We start from the raw sequence: 26,157 nt of genomic DNA, 5'->3' as shown, positions 1-26,157 counted from the left end.
ACAATTGCTGCGAAACTCCCTTCCCACGGACGTTGACATCGCATTTTTAGAAGAGTTAAAGCATCTTATAGTTCAAGGTTCTATGTAAGAGCTTGGGTGGTGTGGGGGAAGGGGGGGGCAGTTGGTGCTGCTCTCGTGGTGGTGGTACCTCGTTTGGGGATGGTCTCCGACGACGCCACAGAGGTGCCAAGCGTCGCGCCGGCGTCTCCACGTTCGGGCGGCCTCCTGATGGACCCCTTCTTGGCAGGCAGCTTGGGTGCCTGCATGCACGACGATCCGTTCCTCCCCAGCTCCTTCTCCACCTCTGCGCGCCACGGCGGTTCACAAGGGTGAGGTTAATCGCACGACGTCCGCGCAATACCCACTTGTTCTCACAGCGCGCAAAAGTCCCGAGAATTATTCGTGCTTTGATTTTTGGCTGGACGGATTAGGAAGGTTAATGCCAGGTCAGGAGGACTGTGTACCTCCATGTACATTCACCGCCCTCTGGGCAATCTACTGCTAGATGTGGGGATTGCTGCGCATGCGCCAATTTGAGGCTTATTTGACCACGCTGGAAAGTGTGGCTTTGAAGGTATGGTGCGTACACAGCAGCACAGAAGTATGACCCGACTGATGTTACTGCACTGCCTTCTACCAAAGGCTTAGCTTCACATCTTATTACCTGTTACGCAAGGTGGCCACCCCACCCAACCTCAATGCTGCTTTGGCTTCAGAGATGTGACAAATCCGGGTGCGAATTGTGGTCATCGGCAAGTACACGAAATTAAGAAGAAGAAAAAAACACTGTACCTTCTGAGATGCTGGAGTCATGGAACATGGTCTCGAATGTCTGGTGAATCTCAGCAAAGGATGGCCGGTCTGCTGCGTTCCACTGCCAGCCTACCACACACAAAATAAGGCTCACCCACCTGCTACAACCAACTCTAGCCCAGCAAGTGAAACAATAAAGATCCAGCACTTGAGTGACGTTTGTCACGGGACCTACTTCTAACCAAACCTTGTCGCTAACAGCAACAGAGATATTAAGATGGCGTCACCTCCGATCAAACTGCACATGAGTGGACCATTAGTTATCTGACAGTCGTGCAACCAATCATTTTGATGAAATACATTTCACTGCAGTTTTTAAACCATCGTGGATCAAGGTCATAAGTTATCGTATGGACAGGGGGTTCATCAGTGCCCTGGTTTTCTATTGGGCAAGCTCCTGCTCAACAACAACTTTTCGTGTTTTTGTTCAAACTGAATCATTCCGAAAGTTCTGCCAAACCTTCCCCCCCCATACACCAACACATTCCCTCCTGTACCGCTTGTAAGCACGGTGTGGGGGGGATAGGGGGGGTGTGCTCACAGGCTTGCATGAGCTGGTAGACGCGGGGTGGACAACCCTCGGGTTGCTCCATGCGGTATCCGCGCTCCAGCCGCTCGTAGACCTGGGAGAGGTCGACGCCAGGGTAGGGGGACATGCCGTAGGTGGCGATCTCCCACAGGAGCACTCCGAAGGCTGATCAAGGACGGGTGCACAGACGGAAAGAGACACAAAGACAGATCCATTGCTGAGTGCCTTTTAAACTGTTGAGGGACGTCTAATAGTGGCTGTAAACACTCGCACTGCGCGCGTATTAGGGAATGGTGGCACAAGCATCGATGTTCGCGCTCCGCACCAAAAACTTATTCGGGCCGAGTCAACCTGCTGGAGGTTCCAAGATCCGATCAGATATTTGCTGGTGGTGCAAGCTGTAGGTCGATTCTCACTCGTGGAACAAACGCAGGGAGGCATGCACACAGAGATGTAATTCCCGGAGGAGAATCGCACGCCGCTCGCAGCAACATTTCCTGACGGAGCGCAATCGATGTTCCGACAGCTTCAGCCGCATTAAAACTTAAGAGAATGGACGGCAACAAATGCTGGCGGCCTTAACCGCTAAATATAAATTCTTTCCCACACCTCCGATTTTAGCAGGGTTGGCTACGTAGGATGCAAAAGAAGCTCAACACATATATACATTTCGATTTAAAGCTTTCGTGACTGCAGGGATTCATCTTCTAGGTTCTTTCGGTAAAGTCACGTAGAAGGGAAATAATAAAATAATAAAAATTAAACAAAATAAAATAATTCTCACGACGTCTCGGCCACAACGCAAGCAGCCGTCCTCAGGTGAAGAACAGGTCTGTCGGGAAGACAGCGCTGTCTGAGAATTATTTTATGTTTTATTTTTATTATTTTATTATTTCCCTTCTGCGTGACTTTACCGAAAAAACCAAGACATCTATACATGCTATGACAACCCACCCCACACGTCGGACTTGATGGAGAACTTGTTGTAGGCCAGGCTCTCGGGCGCCGTCCACTTGATGGGGAACTTGGCGCCGGCGCGAGCCGTGTAGGTGTCGCCCGTCATGAGCCGGCTCAGCCCGAAGTCGGCCACCTTCACCATGTGGCTCTCAGCCACGAGGCAGTTCCTCGCCGCCAGGTCCCTGCGATGGACACGAGAGACGAGGACACGCCGGGTTTCAGTGGCGTGGTGGTGGTGACGACGATGGTGGTGGTAGTAGGGGAGGGGCTGGGCAGTTGGAGGCAGTCGCCCTCCAACAACAACGGAGGGCGGAGGAGCGACGCTCACAACAACGAGCGGAGCGCCGGGTGGCTAAAGCACAGCAAGTTGGCACAGTAGGGGGCACAGGTGGTGCATCAGCCAGTCATCTCGGTCATCTCGGTCAGTCGACCCGTGGCACCTGGGTCTGCCCCGTGACCTCCTGCCAGCAGGCGTTCGACACTTCACGTGGCCTCAGGGTGCACATGGCCTGGCATAAGCGTCGTGGTGACGTCACCGCCACTTAGTGGTGAATGGCGGTTGTTGTTGTTGTTGTTGGGGCTGGAAGTGGCCACGTTTCTCTAGGCGGTCGGATGCGGAGCTGGCAGCAGCTGTGATCCTAATGTTTGAAAGTAGGCGCTGCCTGCGATTTTTGTTTTTAATTATATTTTTTTGAAGCGGGTTCTCAAGTGGAGTAAGTTTGCTGGCCTCAGCCTAGTCACAGATTTGAATGCACAACTAACTCCCACTCCCACCCTGCCACCACATTTAAATTGTCTCAACACCAAATTTGCCTAAATTTCAGCTCTGAGAATGAAAAATAAGCATTTGACAACCTGGCTATGAACTTCATTCTAAGTGACAGGAGAGGAAGGAAAGCGCTGGCCCGTACTGTGCAGAATAAGTGGTCACTTGAAAGTAGTTCTTTCATATCCACTTCTGTGGGCCGGTCTATGGCACGGGCAGGCAGGTGGGGGTGGGGGGGGTTGCACAAATGTGCTATAGGGAGAACTATCAGGAGACTTCGTCTCACAACACACACGGGATTACGTTTTGGAAATGTGCCCTCCCTTTCCCCCTTTCATTGGCCAATCACGGCCCTCGCCTACCTGTGAATGAAGTTCTTCTTCTCCAGGTACTCCATGGCAGAGGAGATCTGCGTGGCCATGTGGAGCAGCACCACGGCCGTCACCTCGTCGCGGTTGCACTCGCGCAGGTAGTCGAGCAGGTTCCCGTGCGTCATGAACTCCGTGACGATGTAGAAGGGCGGTTCCCGCGTGCACACGCCTGCGTGCACACGCGTCACAGGAGCAAGCGTGCGCACAAGCGTCAGCGGGGAGAAACGCAAGCGCCCGGGGACGCACTGACTCCACTCGTCCCGCCACTTTGCATGTTTACCGATCATTTCCCACGTCCAGCGTTTCAAATACATTATTTGCATGTGGTCGGGCGAGATTGGAGTTCATGCAAACCACGTGCCGTGGTGGGTCGCGATGGCTGTGGTTCGTATAATACGCAAGTAGCCAACCGTGCTAATCGGAGGTGCAGGGGAGGGACAACAAACTAAACACACAAAGCAGTTATCGCGTTTAAAGCACTCGGAGGTGTCTCGCCGCAAAGACTCTCATTGTTAAGGTTTAAAGGTGATGTTCTGGTAGAGGCGAGCGCGATGATGGTGGTGGTAGTGAAGGTCGTCCCGTCGTAGTCACATTTTTAAACACTGGATCCCGAGCGGGAATCGTCACATTGCTCACCGAGCAGCTGCACCAAGTTGGGGTGTTTGATCTCCTTCATCATGGCCGCTTCCTTCAGGAACTCCTCCACCTCCATCGTGTCCTCCTGAGCAAAACAAAAACACGCAGTGTTCGAGGTGGATGCGTGGTACCGACCTCGTCAATTACCGTCTTGTGCTCGTTTGCCCAGGAAACTCTGTGAAGTGACCAAACTCATTCTCTGGAAGGTCCCCGCCAAGTTTTGGCAGTAGGGGGGGGGGGGGGTGGCACGATGATTGCTTATGTAGATTACAGTTGAGTAATATGCAGGTGATTTTTCAGCATTGGAATGTGTTTGGCCAATACCAGTTACATCCTAAGTATAAATATATTTTTAGCTCCACTATCGTGATCATTGCTGCTCACCTTGAAAGGAAGGAACCCGCAGAGTCTCTGCTGCTCCCAACAGCAACACAACTATACAGGCGCCCTCACAACGCACCACCTTGACAAGCGTTATCGTGCACCTCCAATGGGCGCGCAGAGAATGGTTTAAATGCTTTCAAGCCTAGTTGCGATGCATTTAAGTGTACCATGTAAAGCCCCATTGTCAATCCAGGGCTGGCTGAAGGTGCCCCCCCCTCCATGCCCTGGGTGTGGGTCATGGAGGTTCTTTGACCAAGCTTCACCATGCTGGTCAGTGGGGGGGGGGGTGTTTGGTGACACGATTGGGGGCACAGATGTGAACGGCACAGGGTTGGTACAACCAATGGGTTTGGCTACAAACGTCTCCTCTGCTGGCCATCAAGTAGTACCGCAGTAGGCAATAATAAACTGATGTGCATGGTGGTTACCAATCCCAAAATTATCCTGGCTCAACCCTGCTTAACTTCCAAGGTCTGACAAGTCTGGGCGCATTCCGTGTAATTTAGTCGCACTCCTGTCAGACTAAGGAAACAAAACTGCACGGTTGCGCTGTTGACACCGCCATCGCGATTCAGATGTACACACCAATGCGACACCGTCTACGAGCGAGGATAAGAGGCAGCAATACCCTCGCAAATCGCTGTGACCAATGTGTCAGCGGATATGACTTATCTGCCATACATGGGGCCTTCCGCAAGCCGACACAGATTAAAATGACTCAGTCGGGGGCCATGTCAACAGCAGCAGCGCAGAGATGAAGACAGTTGGGGGCGCGGTGCTGAAACCGTCGCTAAGTCTCCTTCACGTTACGAGCTGCTAATAGGTGCTCGCGAAAACAGCACTTGCCCCCAACAGTCTCGCTGTACCGAAAGAATGAATGGAATGAATAACACACATGCTCTGTTTAGAAAGCGGAGCCAAGTTCAGACAATCTCTCTTTTGAAAAGGAGAGGTGTGGGTATAAAAACGGTACACTTGCCAAACCACAGTTAGTCACCAAACACCATACGAAAGGGTGAAGACTGCAGGAGCTAATTCCTAGGCAAGTCAAGATCGTTAGTCGTTTATGGATCGGTCACAAATCTATACGTCCGTTGGACACTTCCTAAAAAATGCCACAATTTCAGCCAATGAGATGTCATATAAAAGCCTGCCACAATTAATGCAAACGGTGTAGACATTTCAAAGAAAACAAATTTGGCCTTTGACCCAATAATTTTGGCTTATCTGGACGGACATACTTAGCGCCTCGCTTTCAATTCCCGACCACGGCTGTCAGGGGCGAGTGATATCTGAACAGCACTCCCCCCTTCACCAACTCGTAATGACCAATGCGTGGTGAAATATGGTCAAACCTCACCCCCTTGACCAAAGTGGAGATGTGGCGAGACCTTCAACCAAGCAGCCGTCCAGCAGAGAGAACTGTAGATCATTATTATGACTACTTATTGTGCTGAGCAGAGCTTAGCAAAGCCTTCTACCAGTGCCACCGCCATTTACCAGTGCCACCTAGGGGCAGTGACTGATCTAGTGGGAGTGTGTTTAACACTTGCTGCAGTGGTTCACAGTTTGAATCCGGCAGCTGTCCCAGGTTTGTCACTGCAGGCGTAGGAGCCGTAAAGTCCCCCAATACTTCTTTCGCAAGTAGTAGGCCGTAGTGTGCAGTCATCACGGTCCACATTTACAAAAATGACCCACAAGTTACTAAATTGGGATTACAGGGAGCAATCGTCATACCCTACTTGGACATTTGGCAAGACCCTTCTGAAAAATATACTTTGAGACTCAATGAGGCTTTCCTGGGTAAACAAACTCCCTGTCTACCGGTGACCCGGAAGAAGCTATTCCTGTAATAATTCAATCCCCCCCCCCCCCCCATGCTCCGCCTCCCTCACCTTGAGAGTCTTGACTGCCACGGTGCGGCTGTACTTCTTCCAGAGGCCCTCGTAGACCTCCCCGTACTGCCCTCCGCCGAGCTTGTGCTTCATGGTGATGTCTGTGCGCTCGATCTCCCAGCGGTCGTACGTGGGCGACACGCCGTACACCGTCGGCTTGGTGCGCTTGGGCGCCGGGTAGTGCAGCGGCACGATGAGGCCGTCCGCCACGCTCGAGTGGTGGTGCACCAGCTCGGCCAGCGTGCTGAAGCGGCTCTCCGAGCTCACGAAGTACTGCGGAGGTGGAGAGGTGCAGAGGGGGGGGGAATCACTACAGGCGATACACACAAGTTGAAAGCGCCCTGCACTGTAGAAACGGCGTAAATACCAAAAGCACTCCTGTCCTTGCTTGGGATCTGACTCATCCGCAGGCGCACGTGTGCACATCCACGTCTAATAAATGCGATAATACATGCACGCATGGAAAAGGATCTTGACGCTCGGTTCTATGCAATTCTCTTGAAGCCACTATTTTACTATTGATGAAAATAAAAATTGCACTGCAAAAGTTTCCAAACATTTCCATTGATATAGTTATTTTTATACAGTGCAGGATATTACCTTGCATTGCAAAGTTTGGCCAAATAAAATTTTCAGCAGAGTTGCACTTTGCTTTGAAGAACACTAAGATAAGCGGGGTGGGGAACCCACAAGTCAAGATGAGGCTCAGAGGTCCACACAGATGGGTTTATGAACCCACTTGCTGTACTGCCACCTCACAGGCACGTCACAGCCTAGCGGCTTTCCGAGTGTCACAAGTCGGCGTGTACATGCACCAACCCTACCCACCACAGTACTGAATTACAGGCGTGCGCCATCACGCCCGGCAGAATATCAAAAAACAAATCATCCAGCTGAGAAATGAGCAATTTGACGATACTGCCAGCAAGGCATGCCGTCCCTTGCTCGGAGCCTATGACCGGCCAGTTCACACATTCGCACACCAGCCCACGGCTGCAGGTCTGCACCGCGTGTCTTGAGACAAGCCACGACGAGCCTCCAACCCGCGGAATTCCTCTCTCACCCCGCGCCCAACTAATTGAAAGCCCCGCTCCTGCAGCTGCTCTGTGCAACAAATGACATAGCAGGCTACCTCCTAGCAGCAACAGCAGCAGCCACATTCATATTGACGTTTCCATGGCTTTGCACTGTTATACATCTTAACATTATAAAGTCAATACAAATTCGAGCTACCACACTGCAGTGAAATTCCACCCCCACCTCCCCACCCCTCCCTTCCTTGAGTGTGGATTGAAAAGTAACGCCGACTCCGGGAGTTTGACCCAAGGCTAAGAACGCCGAATGCCTCTCGCGCCACTCTGCAGACTCTGAACTTGTTTGACCGTAAACGTGCGTTCACAAATTTGCGTTCCCACAGCCAGTATCGGGGGGGGGGGGGTCGTGTCGGGTAACATTAGTGCGGAGGTGTGGTATACATTTGATGTGTTAGTGCAGCACTCCCCGAAGAGGAGTACAATACACACGAGTTGATTAATGAACAGCAAAAGGTGCGACTGCGATCATAAGGTGGGTCCTTGCAGCATGCCTTGCATGTCGCGCACGCGACATCACCACACTGCGTGTATAACTGTCGCGGTGCGATTGTGGTAGGTGTCCCACTTTGCCATAGCTGGCCGTGTCGATGTGGTGATGGTAGTGGTGATGGTAGTGGTGGTGGTGATGGTCGTGGTGGACGTGGTGGTGGTGGTCGCGGGGGTGGTAGCGGGGGTGGTCGCGGGGGTGGTCGTGGTAGTGGTCGTGGTCGTGGTGGTGGGGGTGGTCGTGGTTGTGGTGGTGGTAGTGGCGGCCTCACCTTGCCGTCGCTCGCCGTGTTGATGCGGTAGTGGTAGACGCGCCCCTCGCAGCGCAGCGAGATGGACAGCTGCCCGGGGCTGCTCTCGGACTCGCGCAGCAGGAAGGAGCCGTTGATGCCGCTGCTGAGCAGGTACTCGGCGGCGTTGCGCGAGATGGGGCCGTGGTACCACGAGTGCTTCTCCAGGCTGTTGACGGGCGTGATGTAGTTGCTGGGCACCCAGCCCTGGCCGTTGCGCGAGTGCACCTCGCACCACTCGCCGTTCTGGTTGTAGCCGAGCACGCGCAGCTTCTCGCCTGCAGGGGGAGGCCAGGAGTCAGGAGAGAGCGAAGATGGGAATGAGGACGTGTGTTTTTGACACTTCCCTTTGTGTTTTTTTTCGCTATCGCTGTCTGTCCGCCAGTAACGAAAGGGACATGATAACTCTCGTAAAGATCGTCCAAGGTAAACAAAACCTTTGCGCAAAGTCGCGTAGCTATTTGGGACTTGGGAGAACGAAAACTGGTCATCTTCATAAAAGCGTTGTCGATATTTTGGACATGTAAGCCAGACCAATAAAGACTATTTGCAAATATGTTAATGCATTTTGCCCTATCAGTAACCTTTCCACTTTCGTAACGCTAATTAAATAGTTCCAAAGGAAAACCCATGTTGGTTAGTGTTACATACGCCACGCTTAATGCATGTGAAATCACGACAGGCGATACATACAATTTGAAAGCACCCTGCACTGTAGAAACGGCGTAAATACCAAACGCACTCCTGTCCTTGCTTGGGATCTGACTCGGACCCTTGAATGTATGTTGAACTTACTTCGCACCGTACGTAGCCAACCGTGCCAAATGGGAGGTGCGGGGAAACAACAACAAACGAAAACACACAAAGTCAGTTCTCCGAGACCTTTGGTGATGCTGAGCGTGTTGTCGCCGCTCGCCACGAAGTCGTAGAGCGCCACGAAGAGGTTTGTGTCGTCGGGGTCCCCGGGGACGGAGAGGAGGTTCTCCTTGGAGTTCCAGCGCACGGCCTCCCGGAGGCTCGGGCCGTCTCCATCCCCGTCGCCGGGCCGGTGCAGGGCTTCTGGCGGAAGAGAACGCAAGGGGGTCGGGGGGCCACAGTGAAAACGCGGCGTGAGACACGGGGGAGGGGGGAATCGTAACTCGCCGATGACGGTTTGAGGGCCGAAGGAGGCGCCGTAGCATTGGGTGCGAGTCACAATGCGACTCCATGTCAACCGGGTCTGTCCGTGTCAGCGATCCAGGAAAACAAACTTCCTCATCCTGCACACCACCACCTCTCGCTCTGAGTTGTGTGCGCCTTTTGGCGTCATCTGGTCCAACCCATGTGAGACTAGGCTCTAAGGAAAGCTGTCTCGGGTGTGGACCAATCAACTTCAAGGACAGTGCATACATTAACAGAGTTATGTTTTTTTTACATTATGACTGCAGGTATTGTGGTCTATGCAAACATCACTCCTTGTAAAAAAAGGTGTCAGTTTTGTTGCCAGATAGAAGGGTAAAAAACCAATTATCATATTTTTTACTGGCAAATGAGGTTCCAATGGTGTTGTGGCAACTAGTCACGTGCTCACTCCTGCCTACCGGTGACCTGGAAAATATTCAGAGAAAAACGAATCCCCGGTCATAGGCGACAGTACAGCAAGGAGTTTGCCCACCTACTGTACCGCATTAGCCGTGTAACGATCCGTCTGAAAACAGGATGGACTGTTGCATCGCAAGTTCGTGAGACATGGCTACGACTTGGAGGGCCTTCATGCGGCTGAAGATGATGATGAACGATGCATCAATTCGTAGACTGAAATGAATTATTACACTCCAGATACATAGATCGGGTGAGCGAGAATCGATTTATTATTTACGATTGCAGCGACTATATGGGGGTGATACACTCGTGTTACATCTAGAATCCGTGAATGAACTAAAGTGTACGTAAGATATGAAAAGACAATAAAACAAGACATGGTGTAAATTAAACAAAATAAATGCTAAAATGTCAGCTTAATTGTACATTTTCTCTTAAATAGCAGCATTAATTACCAATTCGGTAATTGACTTTACAGACAACACGCCCGGTAGCTGCGTTCAAACTCGACACTAAGCAATATTACTTTCCGCGACGCTATTTTTGTTACCTTCTTTCCTTCTTTTCCTCGAGGCCACCGGCGAAACCTGATAGGCGCTCGACTTTTTCCGAAACAGTTTCTTAAAGTAGTTCGACTCCAGCTTGGCTTTTGCGTAGCAAGACGGCAGCGGTAGGAGTAGCCGCTGCCTTAACCTCATTCCCAGCGCGAGCTCCGCTCGACAGAGTTCCAACGGAGGCGCGGGCGGGCGGGCGCGCGCGCGGGCTCGCAGGAGAGCGTAGCGGCGTGACACGAATGGAGCGAGTGAGCTCGCTCGCATCCCTCGAATACCTAACAGCTCACTCAGCTAACGTCCAACCCCCCCCCACCTTCCGGCGGTACGCCCGTCGGACGCTGGCCAGGGACGGCAACAGATGTGGGACTTTTTCCACGGCAACCGGGACAACACCGCCGTGCTCGTGGTTTATGAAAAAAATTAGACCTACCCACGCCCGCCCACTCCACCCTAAACCAAACCGCAGGGCCACACTGCAGCTTGCAGAGTTCCACAAATCATCGCAGCTTGCGGCGTTCGGCAAGTCAACCCGCGCAGGGAAATTCTCCTTGAAAGTTTCACTCGGAAGCTGTGACATTATTCACTCCACCTTGCCGAATGGACTGTATTAGACGTTTATTTTCTCACCACGTGGAAATGACTCCTGTGCGCAAACCAGCCTTTCCAGGGTCACAAGGAAATAAAAAGCCTCCTACTCAATGGGCAGACGTCGAGTTGGTAATGGACAAAAAGAGGGTGAACGCAAAATATCCATTCGGGGAAACTTCATTCTGCATATAGAAACCGAGGGTCAGTTGCACAATTATATTGGCAACTGTTGCTTGCGAGCACCTATTAAGGCCGGAACAGTACGCAAAGGCGTTGGTGTACCTAACACCAAGCCTGGCCGCCTTGGTCTCTCCAGTGCCGATGGTTACATACCACACCAGAGTCTCATGTAGGAAGTCACTGGAGCTAGGCACTTTTAAATCTAGATTGAAAACTAATTTCTTTAGAACTGCTTTTTGTTCTCAAGTTTGTTGCATGTATGTTGAATTTCTTTCGCACCGTGCGTAGCCACGGTACGTAGCCAACCACGCCAGGCTAGGTGCACTGAGGCCACATCTCGCTGGCTGGCGCGCCTCGCCCGTCCCTGGTCTCGGCGGCGGCAGTGGCGGCGTTGCGGGCGCGCGCGTCGGTGTCATCGCATGCCGGAGCGCGCAGCATCGAGTCGGCCGCTCCCCGCACAAACCATTCCCTCCCGGGGAACACGCGCGCACGGACACGCGTCGTTTAACGCCCACGCTCACCATCACACGTGCAAGCATCGTGACGTCAACGTTGACGAACTCTTGAACGCAGCCGCCAGTTTTTGTTTTCCAATGGCATGTTTTATGTTTACCGTGCGAGATAGCCGTTTTGGTATTTTGCTGCTTTGCTTTGGGAACTTAATGTTTTTGGCTGGCGAGTTCAGTAGCGGTGCAAGAATGAAGGGCTTTATGCCATAACATTTTTGGTTTCAAACAAGGGAGTCCGATTCGATCGAGCTGGCAGCACGGGACTGGTTGTGATGTCACTTGCCACCGAAGTTACAGCCATGGCTGGATATTAAACTCACATCGTTGGGTTCGCAGAGCAGTGAGCTAGCACTGCACCATCGCTCTCACACGGCACACAAAAATAAAGATATTCCGTATAGCCTGAACAGACTGTTTGGGGCAAGTGCTGTTAGCGAGCACCTATAAAGGCCGGCATGGCACACGACGGGGTCGGTGGCCATCATCATGCCCAACCGCCTTTGTCTTCCCAGTGGTGATGTTTACACACTACACCAGGTACTCATTTGAAGCCGAGTGGTCCTAGGGGAGGCCCAGGACCAGTTCAGATATATAATCGTCACTGGTGTAGGCCGTGAGCGAAAATCGAACTTGGGTGGCTGGGTTCGTAGCACAGCACGCGAACCACTAAACTACCACTATCCACACATACAATAACAACTGCCATTCGCCACTAAGTGCCGGCAACATCACAACAGCACTTGTGCCAGGCTATGTGCACGTTAAGGCCATGTGAAGTGTCGAACGCCCGCTGGCAGGAGGTCACGGGACAGAGCCAGGTGCCATGGGTTGACCAACAGATGACTGGCCGATGCACCACCTGTGCCCTCTACTGTGCCAACTAACCCCACACAAAGACAGACACACGCACACATCAACCCACCCACATGACGTCACCGACGCATACACACAAGTGTCCCACTCAAATTGCACACAAACACACAAGCGTCCGGTCTTTTCAGCGTGGCGAGCGAAACACAATTACCCACCATTGACAAGTCATGTTACCGAACACGAAAGCCAAATCGTGTTAGACGTCCACTCTTGCTTGAGCAACTTTAAACACCGCTCGGCACCTACGCGACCCCCCCCCCCGCCTCCCTTGTTTCGCATGATTCTCCCCGACAAATCGAGCGCGGTCACACAAAACACACGCGTGCCCCGCCACTTGCTCAGCAACGACCCCAACGCCGGCCCCAAATAAATCAGTTTTTGCTTGGCGGGAAATAGCATGGCTCACCATCACATAGTGGTGTCAAGAGAGCATTTTTTATTTTTTCCACATTTATTTCATCCGAATGGAATCTCCGCAGTGAAGTTTGCTTTCACAGAACGGCGGTTGTGTGAAACGGGGGAGTGGCGAGGGTGGAGGAGGGGGGCAGGAGGCGGCGGAGGGGGGTCGATACACGAGGAGTCGAGTTCGACAAAGATATTCATTCATGGGCCAACGCAGCACTCCCGGAGCGGACAGACGCTGCCGGCAATCCGTCCGAGAGGGAATTCCGTTCGGTAAAGCCAAATCGATGAAATCGCCTAGAACGAGGTGAAAATCTCATTGGAAAAATTTAGTCTGTTTTGCAATCGTGTCCTAGATATAAAGACAACGTGTGTACGTATGTATGTAGAACTTCTTTCGCACCGTACGTGGCCAACCATGTGAATCGGAGGTGCGGATGAGGATCGTAAAGATTGATGGCTATCCCGCAAACATTATTTGTTCCAAGAATAATTTCAATGATTTTTTGGGTAAAATTCTTGTACCTCCTAATTCGCATTGTTTCTTCTAAGATTGTATCCTGTTCGTATGACGCTGTATTGATTCAGTGGCCTAAATGTAACATGAGCACATACTTGTAAATATGCATGCAATTTGCACGGGCGGTAAATAATCGATTCGATTATAATCGATTCACATGCTCATGAATCGCGAACGTTACATTTTAGGAACGTGGAGATAAACCATCAATTCATAATCTGCTAAAGCGAATTGGGGAAATTCATCGAATCGCGGGGGGGGGGGGGGATACTAAACTATTTTCTTATACCAGGCAAGGCCCACTGAGTTATATCGGTCTTTTTCAGAAACAACTTGGCCACAAATGATAGCACAACAAATTTGCTTATCATGTGGAAATTTATAGCAGCCTAAACACTGAAAACGCATGTTTCTAAATGTGCAGGAAAAACCCCAGAGGGCCCGGAGAAAAATCCAAGCGACAAAGGGGAGAGAGATAAAGAGACACGCAAACCCCAAATATATAGGTGTCAGGACCGGGATCGAACCCACGACCTCCTGTATAAAAGGCAAGGTAGTTAACATCTCATCTTGGTCTTTGGAATCCCACCTGCTGTGCTGCTAGTGGATTTGTATGGGTGTACCATGCCACACGATACAATACGAACGATACCAATGGCATAGCATGGTTGGCATTGACTCTGATGCAATGAACCAAGCCAGGCCCTCTATAACCCGGCACCTGGACACCCCCCCCCCCCGCCAGCACCCTAGCCCCGTGGGTCCCAGGGTGCAGTCGCAACAAGCTAGACACTCGATAGACATGCCACCAAGTGATAAGTGGCCCAGGCCGCTTATCGGCATCGTCCAATGAGGAGAGGACACGGCCATATTAGGCGTTGCGCAAAAATGAAACTTGCTTCGTCAACGGGGCTTAGTCACAGAATTGGAGGGGCGAGGGAGGCTGACGACGGACGGAGTCACGCATCACAAGGCCCTGAGCAACGCTCGGTCCTCCCCTCCCACTTCTGCTCGATATCGGTGGTGGCGGCGTTGAGAAATATAAACATGAGCGATAAGCAGAGCCCTATATTCTTGGTTCTTTTGGTAAAGTCACGTAAATATAATTTTGTTTTTTTATACAATTAAAAGTAATACATTGAAAATAATAAAAGCAAAAAACCCACGACGTTTCGATCGCAACACAAGCGGTCTACGTGACTTTACCGAAAGAACCAAGAATATTAATTTCTGCAGTCACGAAAGTTTTAAGACAAAAGCAGAGCCCTCGAGGTGGCAGCGAAGAACACGTGCAAAATGTGCGAGCTTACAGCTGCTGCCGAACGAAAGGCGTTCCCCCCGACGTGCTTCCTTGCCAGTTTAGTTTTGCTTGCCGAACTTCATCATTGACAAGTTGTGAGGGTGCTGTAAGCTAGAGGTTAGCTCTGAATATACACAAGCGTTTGACAGTGAACAACAATTACGATTAAATATTAAGTCACTACGTCGGCAGTCATGTTCAAGTACCAAACAAAATATAATCTCACCTTTGTTTTTCAATGCGAGTGCCTTAAACAGCAAAAACATAAAACAAATGCAGGCAAACAACACATTCATCTCTATATTTCTAATCGTTACAACCATTTAAAGACACTGCAGTGTAGCCAGTGCTGCGGTTATGACACTACACTACGAACCTTGTGACCCGAGTTCTTATAACATCAGTGACGAGTGATATCTTAACCGGTCCTGGCCTGCCCCTGTGCCACTTCACCAACCGGCACGGACTAGCATGGTGAAGAATGGTCAAACAACCACCACGACTGTAAAGGCATGGGTAGGGCCCGTATAAAGCAACGAAATCAGAGCTGCAAGTAAGCAGGACTTCGTTACAGCCAGTTGTATCTTTGTCAACGACACAGAATATAATTAGGCACACGGCACTCCACATCCAGTACTGTACAGAACACCTCTGGCTCTGGCTGCGGCCACTAGCCAGGCGCTTGCTCGTGTCCATCAACTCGAGAATATGCGGCGAAACCGAGACCGCACGTGAAAGCTGAACGCAAAAAGGTCCCCGGGGCGACTCTTACCTCCAGACTGCTGCGAAAACGACAAATTCCTCATGATCTTACGGGACACAAACTTGCACCACGTGCCAGCACAGGCCATGCTCCCTTTACAAGCGGATCCACACGTGCCCCAACGCGCGACCCGTCAGCCCGTTGGAAGCTTTTGTGCCGCGGCCAAGGGGAGAGGGCGGCATAGTCGAGTCACACACGCGGCAGACCTCCCGCCACCCTTCCTCACGAGGGCCACATTGAACCCCCGCAGAGCCCATCAATGGGGCCGCACGCTAATAGAGAGACCCACACACACGAGTGTGCGCAGTGACTCAAGGGGAGGGGGGTGAGTGGAGGGAAACGGGGAAACTTGAGAAGGAATTTTGACATGGGCCCCTACGGAATGCACCCAAAGCTAACAGGCATCTCATTCCGGAAACTAACATAACTTGATTTTCAGCAACGGTTACAGCTGAACAATGCGCGCCTCTGTCACGCTTTATTTTATTTATCGTCCGGGAAACATCGCTGTACTTACATGAATTAATAATCACGATTCCTCGTTCTCCGATTCACATTAAAGTCCACGTTAAGTCGTCGAAAAATGTTTTGAGGAAGTGTGAATGTACGCGACCGACGACCAATTCACCTGGAATGCACCCGGTTTTGTCGTATGTGAGATGCTCAGCAGGGTTTTTGTTTGGTATTGTAATAATTATTACGACTAGTACAGCACTAGTGCGGAGTGTAGTGTATAGTAGTGGAGTGTATAGTGTAGCATACTAGTACAGCACACCAGTTTGTTGGAAAGCCAAGCCACAACATTTACAATCCAAGTACAACGTTTCGTGGTCAATACATCTCCGCCTCTATATAAAGAACGAAACAGTAAGACTTCTCCATAAATCTGGCTGTCGCCTGATGAAGCTAGTTGTAATTACTGGCGAAACGTCGCACTCAGATTGTAAATGTTGTGGCTTGGCTCTCCAACACACCGGTGTGCTGTACTAGTGACGAATTGGCACGTTCTATTTACATGACAACCCTTACTAGCAGGTTGTTGGGTGGTAGTGGGTTTAACGACAAATTTATATATTTACGCGATCTAACCCAAAAAAACCCCTTATGGAGCATGTGCATTATAAGTGTGATAGACTGTAACGATTAGAGACAACATTGAAGGCTTAAGTTGTCAACTGCCGCTGAAGAACTTTGCACACCGTAATATGGAGTGTATTCAGATGAGAACGCCAACGAACAAAATTAAATAAATCTGAAAGATTTTAAAAGTGATGGGAAAATGATATCATGATTATCGTCTTATTGAAGCATTTCTAAAATTATATCGCAGCAACTCTAGTGACCACAAAGCATAGAAAGGCGGCTTGCAGGGCTTTTTACGGTGCCAGAGGACGGTGCTGATGTACGGAGTCGAATCGACCAGCAGAAGGCGCCCTCGGCCCAGCTAAATTATATTAACTGATAATAATTTAGCGCTTTTAGTTCAAGCCCCGTTCCTTCAGAACAAGGCTATCACAAAGCCACGATGTTTTACGCAGTCTGCAGGAGTTTCCCAGTAGGGGGGGGGGCGGAAATTTTACTTTGTGTAATCCCAACTGAGTAATTTGTGGAGGTAATTTGTCAAATTTGGTAAGAATCTGGAACGAAGGCGCCGGCCACACAATGGCCCACACTCCTTCCAAATTACGCCACGGGATCTCTTTTAACGTCCACTGTGAAGCAGACCACGCACAGTAGATACAGTGGCAGCAATAACCAGGGCAGCCTGGCGGATTCGAACCGCGAAGCTCAGTGGCAGCAAGCGGCGCACCGCGCTGCCGCTTGGGCCTGCGACGTGGCCCCTGCGGCGGACGGTAAAAGTCAACATTTAAAGCAGGTTCACCCGGGGCCAACTCATTTTTTGGGTCAAACATTACAAGTTTAGAAGAAGACGGGGAATGCTCGTGGGTGGGGGATGTTGCGGTGATGCTCTTTTTCGAATTAATCATTTTCCAAACCCAACTTTAAACCAACAAACAGAAAAGAAAGTCCCGCAGTAGCTCTGCGACTCCCAAGTCGATTCAGCGACCGCGCAGCGAAAAGTAAACCGGACGCACTGTCAAGTACACGAGTGAGGGTTACACGAAGACCACGACACAAACAGAGAATTTGTGTTTTAACTTTCTCCAAACTCCCGGTGATGTCCAGTCGACCTCTCACTTAGTGGTTAGAACGTTGTTTCTCACGTTTCCACTTGCCTCAATTGCCAATTCAAGATCCACTCAAGGCTATGTCTGGCGCCCAATCAGATGACATCAGTTTTTTTCCGTTTTCAGCTTCAGTCATCCTGCGACTATCGAGCACACATTGTTCAACAGCGATAGCTGATGCTGCTTCTATGTATGTATGTAGAACTTCTTTCGCACTGTATGTCGCCGAACGTGTTAATCGGAGGTGCTTAAGAGTGGAAATATGGGCATCACGCTTACAGTGAACGTAGAGCGGAGTGTTGTCTGCAAATGTGTCTGCGAATTCCAATCGCTCAGAAGTGGAGATGATGAAAGTGTCGGGCAGATCCGTTGTTGGAACAAGCAAGTGAAACGAACAGTTGATGATACACGACCGTCGTGATAAACCATGTAAGTTCGACCCATCATGTACGAAATAAACCACAGATGTGGACTCTTCACTCGAGACGCTTCAGTGGTATGGCGAGGGACTCCGTGGCGAACGCCGACGCACAATCTAGAAGACATGACGCAGATACATTGCCCGTGGCCATCAGGAGGCCTTTGTAGATTTTCAGCGGGGGCCGCCTCTATGCTTGTGACACTTCCAAAAGGCAGACTTGAAACTTATTCACCGAGGCTCTGCCATCGAGGTTATGCCTGTAAACTGCGGTCGTACCATTTTCCCAAGCAGCTCTTTATTGAAATGTCAGAGCCGATACTGGTTGGTAGTTCTTCTATTTTGTCAGCATTAAGATTGCACTTCTTGAGTGGTGGCTAAACGACTGACTATGAGCTTCATGGAAGATCAAAACTGGGGATCTTCTGCGTTGGGTCTATCACAAGGTGTCTGTTTCAGAGTTCTATTGAACTCCATCCACCTTTCCAAGCTTAATCGTATGAATTAATGACGTCCATTTCGGCTTGATGACGGTATTAGTTGTGATTAAGGTGAGACGAAAACACGTAAGAGGTGGGCCACTGGGAGAAGGCTACAGTCTCCCATGCATGCAATATACGTATTGGATGTACGTTCAACTTATTTTGAACCATACGCATCCAAATGTACTAATAGGAGGTGCGGAGAAATAGCAATAACTACACAAACTCTCTCCTGAAGCCCTGTCGTCACGGCCAGCAGACCTCGACATTTAGCCCCTGAACGTATTGCCATCATGCTCAAAATGGATGAGGAGGAATTCTACGAGTCCTTCAGTTTTCCTCCCACACTGAAAGCAACTCCTTGAGAGGGAATTAGTCAAATAGCACCGTGTAGGACGTTTCTTAAACTGCCCTTGAGACTCGGTGCCATGTATACGTTACGTTAGTGTCGTGCTACCATTCATTAAATCGTCAAATATCTTCATGTACAGGGTGTTTGAAAAAGATGGACCCAATTTCAAAGCAGAATATTTCACGATGGCAACATGTTCCAATTACACAAAAAGTTACAAACGGTTTAATGAGTTATCAAGTTTAACTAACCGTTTTATAAATGCTCTATATGCCCTCCACCTGCTGTACGGACAACATCGAGACGATAGTTGAATTCGTCCCAAACGCCTCTCAAAGTGTCTTCTTCCATTGAAGTCACCACTGCCGTGATTCTGTTTTTGAGGTCATCCAGATTAGTCGCTAATGGTGTCACAAAAACACGTTCTTTTTTTTTTGAGAGGGCATGCCCCGACATGTAGATCGAGCAATAAAATATAACGGAGAGAATGAGCAGTTCGGCTACAACTGCCTCACTGCCATCTGCGAGTCACAAAGCTACAACGATTGTACAGAGTATACCGTGTACACGGCTGTCATCGTGACAAGCCACATTTCCTAAAAAACACAAGTTGGGTCACGGGGCGGCAGGTGCAGTGCATTATTATCCTTAAATGGCTCTAACTCAGAACAGTTCCATCTGAAAGGGGACATTTTTGGTAATCTAGACTAAAACATTAGTTCCTTGTACTTGAATTGCGTGTGTTTGAACTTCCACGTTCGCAGCGCTCGGTTCTCCCATATTGGCAACAAACCTGATGTTTCCTACGAGCTACAAGTTTGTGGTGCGAGTCACCAAACATGCCAGCAACTCGCCAGCTACACACAACTTACACACAACCCTACATGCAGACACGCAACCCATGTGTAATCATACATGCTACACTACACGCAACAATCACACACAACAATAATCACGAACCTACACACAACCTCATCCCTGATTAACACCCACGAACAGTTGGAACACACATGTATCCCGCAAGGCTGTTTAACATTACACCCACACACAATTTAATTATTAGTACAATCGCCGCTGAAGCATCACTAACAATGTACGGTGCGCAAATAAATGCACACAGGCTGCCTGAGCAAAAAACGATGTGCTCTATTAACTTTCTACCTTTTCCCAGAAACGTTTCGCTCGTCGAGTCCGAGAGAGGGTGGCTAGGCGACCCCCCCCAGCCCCTGCCATGCTAGAGAAGGTCACGTGGCTCAGAGAGCCAGAGAGCCACGTGGCCTTCTCTGAGCTGGCAGCTCTTGAGATTCTGCTGGGTCGGCATCCTATAAACGACTATTTTTTATTATTTTACCAGCTAAAGCCCACTGAGCTACATGTCTCTTTTCTAGAAGCGACCTGGCTGCCACAAATGATAGCGCAACAAAGTGGCTTATCGAGTGGAAATTTGTAGCAGCCAAATACTCTAAAAGCACGTTGATTCTAAATGTGCAGGGAAAACCCGGAGGGGACCCGGGAAAAATCCATGCGACCAAGGGGAGAACATGCAAGCTCTAAATATACCGGCGTTAGGGTCGGGATAGAAACTTCCAGTATACCAGGCGAGGTAGTTAACATCTGCCTGTGAATAATCTGGGTTCTCAAGTGTTGCGAGTTGATGGTTTCAGCCCGGCTAACAGTGACTGTACAAAACAACCCGTCACGATATAGGTGGGGTACATTTTCACTCCTGAGATATTAAAGACTCGGTCATGTGATCAACATTCCTTTCCAGCAGGGTGGGTGGGAAAGTGCTGCCCCCTATTGTGTGTGGATTGCAGTATCACCATTTGATTGGTGTGGACCAAAGGTCATTTGAAGGGGTCTCAGTAGTTCTGTGTGCTAATTAAATTCCGAAGTGTGCTTGTTCTAGAAGTTGTCCTCTGGCTTTGTTTTTTTAAAGGCTACATAATATTGCATTAGTAGGGGAAAGTAGTTTTTTGGTAAGTTGTACATAACATAATTTGGTAGAGATGTAATGTCCGCTAGAGATCTGTGTTCAGTCAAGCAATGAGAAGAGGTGCATGTGGACGATGCAAGTGATATTCATTGAGTTAATAAACTTGGAAGTTCAGAATGAAATGTGGCAGGAAAGCGTTGTAGGTCTAAGCATGAAAAGAAGGTTGCGTTATGTGGGACAAAGTGCGCATGGAGGGGGCAGGTTCTTGAGACAACCAAAGGATTGGAACCCAGAGGTCAGCAACCAAGCGGAAGACCTGACGCTATATGGTGGGATATTGTTATGGCGGTCCTTGAAGGTTGAATGGTAACCTTACAACAACACCAGCATCGAGCATAAGTAAGCAATGTCGAGGTGGGTGCCATCAACGCCAATGGCCACGATGACATGACCCACCTTGACCTCTGCTTAATGGACAATGCAAATATGCCACTATGCATGGATGCGAAGCGAAAAGTAAAAAAACACTTGGTGCTGCATTTCCCTTCCGCCACGCAAATGATTTCTTACAAAAAGTGAGTGACTCAACCGCCAAAGAAACAGAAAGAGTAAAACGGCATCCGAACGAAAACGAGAACTTCGTCGCAATCTGGGCCGAGCATTCCCATGCTGCCTCGCACCACCACCTCTCTGGGCAGATTTTGCTTCGACTGCAAATGTATGCTGTTCTCATGTGGGGCCATCATAGTCAAACTTGGGCACGGGCGCCTGACTGCATTGCTTCCCGTTTACGCTCTGCCAAAACAACGTCTCGGTCGCTTTGCTTCCCATTATCATCACCACCACCACCACCAGCAGCAGTCATGATCTCGCCACTGTTCCAGATTCGTCGTCTTCGTCATCAGTAGCGGTCGGCAGCGCACAGCGACCTGATCGTTCAATGCATCGAGATAAGGCACCCACAGTTTTGCGGTGTTGCGCCAATCTGCTCAACCACCCACTTGCTTGCTCGCTCGCCCACCGACCTGCCCACCCACTCGCTCGCTCGCTCACTCGACCACCCACTCGTTCATGCTACTTGCTGTCTGGGCCACCGAAGCGGAACTTGCTGCCAGTCATCTGGGTCACTCCTGCAAATGAGACTATCCTGGTCTCTTAAAGTCTCACTTGGTTAAACAAATAAACTTGATAAATGTCAATCAGTTGCGCAGTGGACTGAAAACGGAAATGTTCTACAAAGCTTACAAAGCACAACCACAGCGCTTCAAGTAAGAGCCATTGGGCTCTAAGAATGGTGCGAGTACCAAAAACGTAGTTTTTTTTAGTCATGTTGGTTCAAGGCCTTGCCAAGCAACTCGTCGTTTGCCACGTTCTCACGATGCCGAGTGGCGATTACGTCCTTCCACCTCTGTAGGGAACGCGTTCCCTCCTATGGCTGCTCTCAGTCGCCCTGTTACAGCGGCCGAATGATGCCTCCGTCAAGTCAGTCTCATATAGTTTAGTTACGAACGAAGTGATTCACACCCACGATGATTTGATGAGTTGACACACGATTCACGGCCGCGATTTGAAATAAGAATTGGTTGTTTTTGTCTCGTTTGTACCGCCTAGTTTGTATTATTTCTCTTTTCGGCCTGCCTCATTTACATAGTTGTATCTGCTTCACCAGATTCAATGTACCACAAATTGCATACAACTTGCTAACAAAAAAATCACGATTCTCACGTGCACAATTGGACATATCTCTCACGTTCAAAAGCCAATTTGAATCAACCAATGAGTGCGTAGTTAATATGCGTGCTTGCAATGCACACGATGCTTAGTTGCTGCTGAATCCATATCCATACGCTATGGAGACGGGCGTCAACGACACCAAAGGCAGGAATGCGCGAGAGGACATCCCATCGGGGGAGATGGAGCAACGAAATCAGCTTCCCTCCACAGTGCTGGATAATAAGCCACCTCCGATAAGCACGGTTGGCCACATACGTACGGTGCGAAATAAGTTCCACATACATACACGTGCATAGACGTCACCGCCCGGCTAAAGGTGGTCAAGCTCATATATATGACCCATAATGCTGCACAGCAACAAATCACGAGCTACTATGCAACGGCCGCTTAGTTTGGGACCATCCATTGAGTAAGAACGCATGGGGGGGGGGGGTAACCCAAATGCGTACAGGGAGTCTACTGACAATGTACGCATAGGAAACGGGGGGGGGGGGGGGTGGTGAAGCCTCGATAATAATTTGTCTACATTGGCCTTTAAATGAGTTAGATAGTCCAGTGGTGGACTATCTGCTTGCTTAAACGCGTTAATATTATTAATCCTTGATCGTTTCTGCGTGGATTAAGTTTAAATATCGTCTGTTCTATAGGATTCGGGGGGGGGGTGTGTCAGGCGTAGGTACGCAGGTTGGGGGGGGGTGTAAAAAATACGCGTGCGTACGGGGGGGGGGGGGTCAAGTTGACAGATTTGTGAATACCTACTAAATGGATGGTCCCTTTCTTTGACTGCATCTTGCTTCAATACGTTTCACGGCAGGCTCCTACCAAGGGCGGTGGTGGTCCCAACCCAATCACAAAAGGCATGCCCGTCTGCGTGAATTATATTTTTTTAACACCCAGCCATCTGCGTGGTCATCAGTGCATGTCTACATCACAATAGGGCGGCGTTTTGCAATTCCCAGCTGCCTCAATGCGTGCAGTCGCATTTCCATCATGAGCCCTCGTCAATCCACTGCTGGATGAAGGCCTCCCCAAGCTGACACCACTTCATGATCCTGCGATGTAAGAATCCATCGAGTACCAGCACGTGCGCCGATTGCATCGGCCCCATCTTCTAAATCGGATTTTGAGCGCACCAATTTTTTTACAAAGCGTACGAAATTAGTGGAATATTCTTCGAGTGCTGATCAAAAACTGTTCGCAAGTCACCTGTAATTTGCCACTATTAGCAAGAGAGGACGAGTGAACGGCGTATTCATGGCGGGCGCGAAGCGGCCCATCTGTGTCGTGTTTCCTGCACGCAAGTTTAACACGTTTCATAATTATCATTCCTTTCTGTCCTTTGTCAGTCTACGGCTGAAGGCATCATCAAGCCGTGTCGGTCAGAAGCGTGGTTTTGACCATACCACGCTGGTCAGTTCGGATTGGTGAATTCCGGCACCATAAAAGTGAGGACAGTACAGTTCAACAATGTATTTTCCTGCACTCTTTGTGTATGGTGGTCAGCCACCCAAGCACCATCCAGGCTCAACCCTACCCAGCTTCTGAGACCCGATGAGATCAAATAGAGGCAAAATTAAACCTCCTTGTTTATTGTTTAAAAAAAACTCAACTCAGAATGAGAACAAAAATTTTATAATACAGGAAAAAATATACACAACCTTTGTTAATATGATTCAGGATGAAGTCCTACCCCAAGCCGTGTTAGTCATGCAGATCGTTTGACCGTACTTCTGCGCGCTGGCCAGTGCGGATTGGTGCAAGAGCCACTCTGCCACCACGAAGCCCTCCGCTTTGCAAACCGACACGAATCTGCAACGGTTTGCGGCCTCTTTATTTGTTTGCTCAAAAACGCATTTGCACGAGGCTTGGCGTGTCTGCGAGGAGAAACTGGCAGCAGAGTAGAAGATTACAAGGCGGGTGGGAGGTGGGGTACGCGGGGGGGGGGTAGCGGCTGTTGACCGAACGAATACCCTTTGTCATCTTGTCATCGGTGAAAAGAACGATCATTACGGAGGACTCTCACGAGCTAATTTGGGCTCCCCCGCGCCGAGCCTGGGAGAGAACCACCGACGACGACAACGGCGGCGGCGCTCTTAAGCGGCGCCCCTGCAGCGTCGGGGGGGGGGGGCCTTATGGCTCGACGGGGGGAAATAGGCCTCTCGCTTTGATCTGCTGGCGAGGCCCTCCCCTTCACCGGTCGGCGGCTCGCGGGCGCCATCCTCACTCAACGGCGCTCGGTCCGCTTGGGCGGCAGCGTGACAAATGAGCCAACGGCGCTCGCCAGATCCTCGGTTCGCGCACGCCGAGGGCTCGCGTTGGCCTTGAAGTTCAAACGCTTCGGGTGCTTCGCTTCTCAACGTTGGGGTTAGATCTGCAGGCGGCCGGGTGACACGCAGAGGTCACAGCGCTGAAGAAGCTGGCACTGCTGAGGTCATGGGTCTGAATCAGGATTTTAGCCACCCGTGTGATTAAAGCGGGTTCTTGCGGAGAGCTGTACGTTTGATGGTCTCAAATTGGACTGCACAAAAAGTCCATGACGTAAAACAAGAGCTCACTTTTAATTGAGTATATTACAGCTCTGAGGACTTAAATCGTAATTTCAGTTAAATCGCCATGCAAATAACTCCTCTGACTGGGCATGTGGGAAGGTTCACCTAATGTGGATAAGCAAAAGGCCCCCAAAAGTAGTTATATGATATCATCTTATACAATGAAATCACCCCAAATGCACCCATTCTCATCAGTTGTCCAAAGCTAAGCAGGGACAAACCTGGGGATGATGGCAAAGTAATAAGAGGATTATTGAATCGATCTGTGCAGATATGTTAGTCTTAACCCTTTTATAAGAGTGGTTGGGTTGAGATGTCTTCCCACAAGCAGGAATTGCCAAATAAAAAAAACACATATCAATGACGGACTCCTGAGGCTCAGTGAGCCTTTCTTGGATGAATAGAGAATGATCATTTTTTGCGATGATGGTAATTATCTCGCACAGGGTGCTTTCTGCATGAGTTGAGAATGGATGTTTATATTAATCTCTGCCAACATGATACAAAACCGGGCACATATATATTTAACAAATACTTCCAATCAACCCAATTGCTGCACACTACAACAGCAGTCTGGTATGCATTTATCTAAGCTGTTTAATGATTTAGTTTTCCACCCTCCCCCAATAATGCATAAAACGGATGCACTAGGCTTCTGCGGGGCTATTTTGTGGGGAGCACAGGGCAGTGCACCAAAATCCATTGTTGTACTGTACTAGATGCCTATTTGCCTCTCGTCCGCCCTGCCTTTTTTTGCCAACCCACATTGACCGGCATGGTTGAGGTATGGCCAATAAACCCCCATGTCCCGTACCGCCTGGGGGAGGCCCTCGTCCAGCAGTGGATTGCATGGCCGACGATGAAAGATTCCTCGAAAGGCGAACTGCGACCGAGCGAAATCTACGACTGTCTTCAACGAGAGCGGCGAACGTCCTCTCATTCAGCAGAACAGGGGCTGGCAGACCCCACGCTCGCCCTGCCACTCATTCCAACAGCGGCCTACAAC

At 49.9% G+C, this 26,157-nt stretch overlaps 1 protein-coding gene across 6 annotated transcripts in view; it reads right to left on the bottom strand.

The window, feature by feature from the left end:
- The window catches only part of LOC144724264 (tyrosine-protein kinase ABL1-like), a 44,876-nt gene that overhangs the window by 7,580 nt on the left and 11,139 nt on the right, over positions 1–26,157 (bottom strand). For 2 of the 6 annotated variants that reach the window (XM_078603245.1, XM_078603247.1), the window contains 9 exons: positions 9,104–9,277; positions 8,204–8,499; positions 6,352–6,624; positions 4,073–4,157; positions 3,428–3,605; positions 2,297–2,481; positions 1,355–1,507; positions 793–882; positions 149–304 (listed from right to left, as the gene is read on the bottom strand). In XM_078603245.1, coding sequence (XP_078459371.1) covers positions 149–304; positions 793–882; positions 1,355–1,507; positions 2,297–2,481; positions 3,428–3,605; positions 4,073–4,157; positions 6,352–6,624; positions 8,204–8,499; positions 9,104–9,277 — 1,590 coding nt within the window. The other 4 variants (XM_078603246.1, XM_078603241.1, XM_078603242.1 and 1 more) reach the window with 4 other exon arrangements.

Source organism: Lampetra planeri, chromosome 20 (genome assembly GCF_965212315.1).
Source record: "Lampetra planeri chromosome 20, kcLamPlan1.2.h2, whole genome shotgun sequence".
NCBI classification, from domain to species: Eukaryota; Metazoa; Chordata; class Hyperoartia; order Petromyzontiformes; family Petromyzontidae; genus Lampetra; species Lampetra planeri.
The sequence above is the reverse complement of the archived record's forward strand: the minus strand, read 5'-3'. Positions and strand labels throughout refer to the sequence as shown.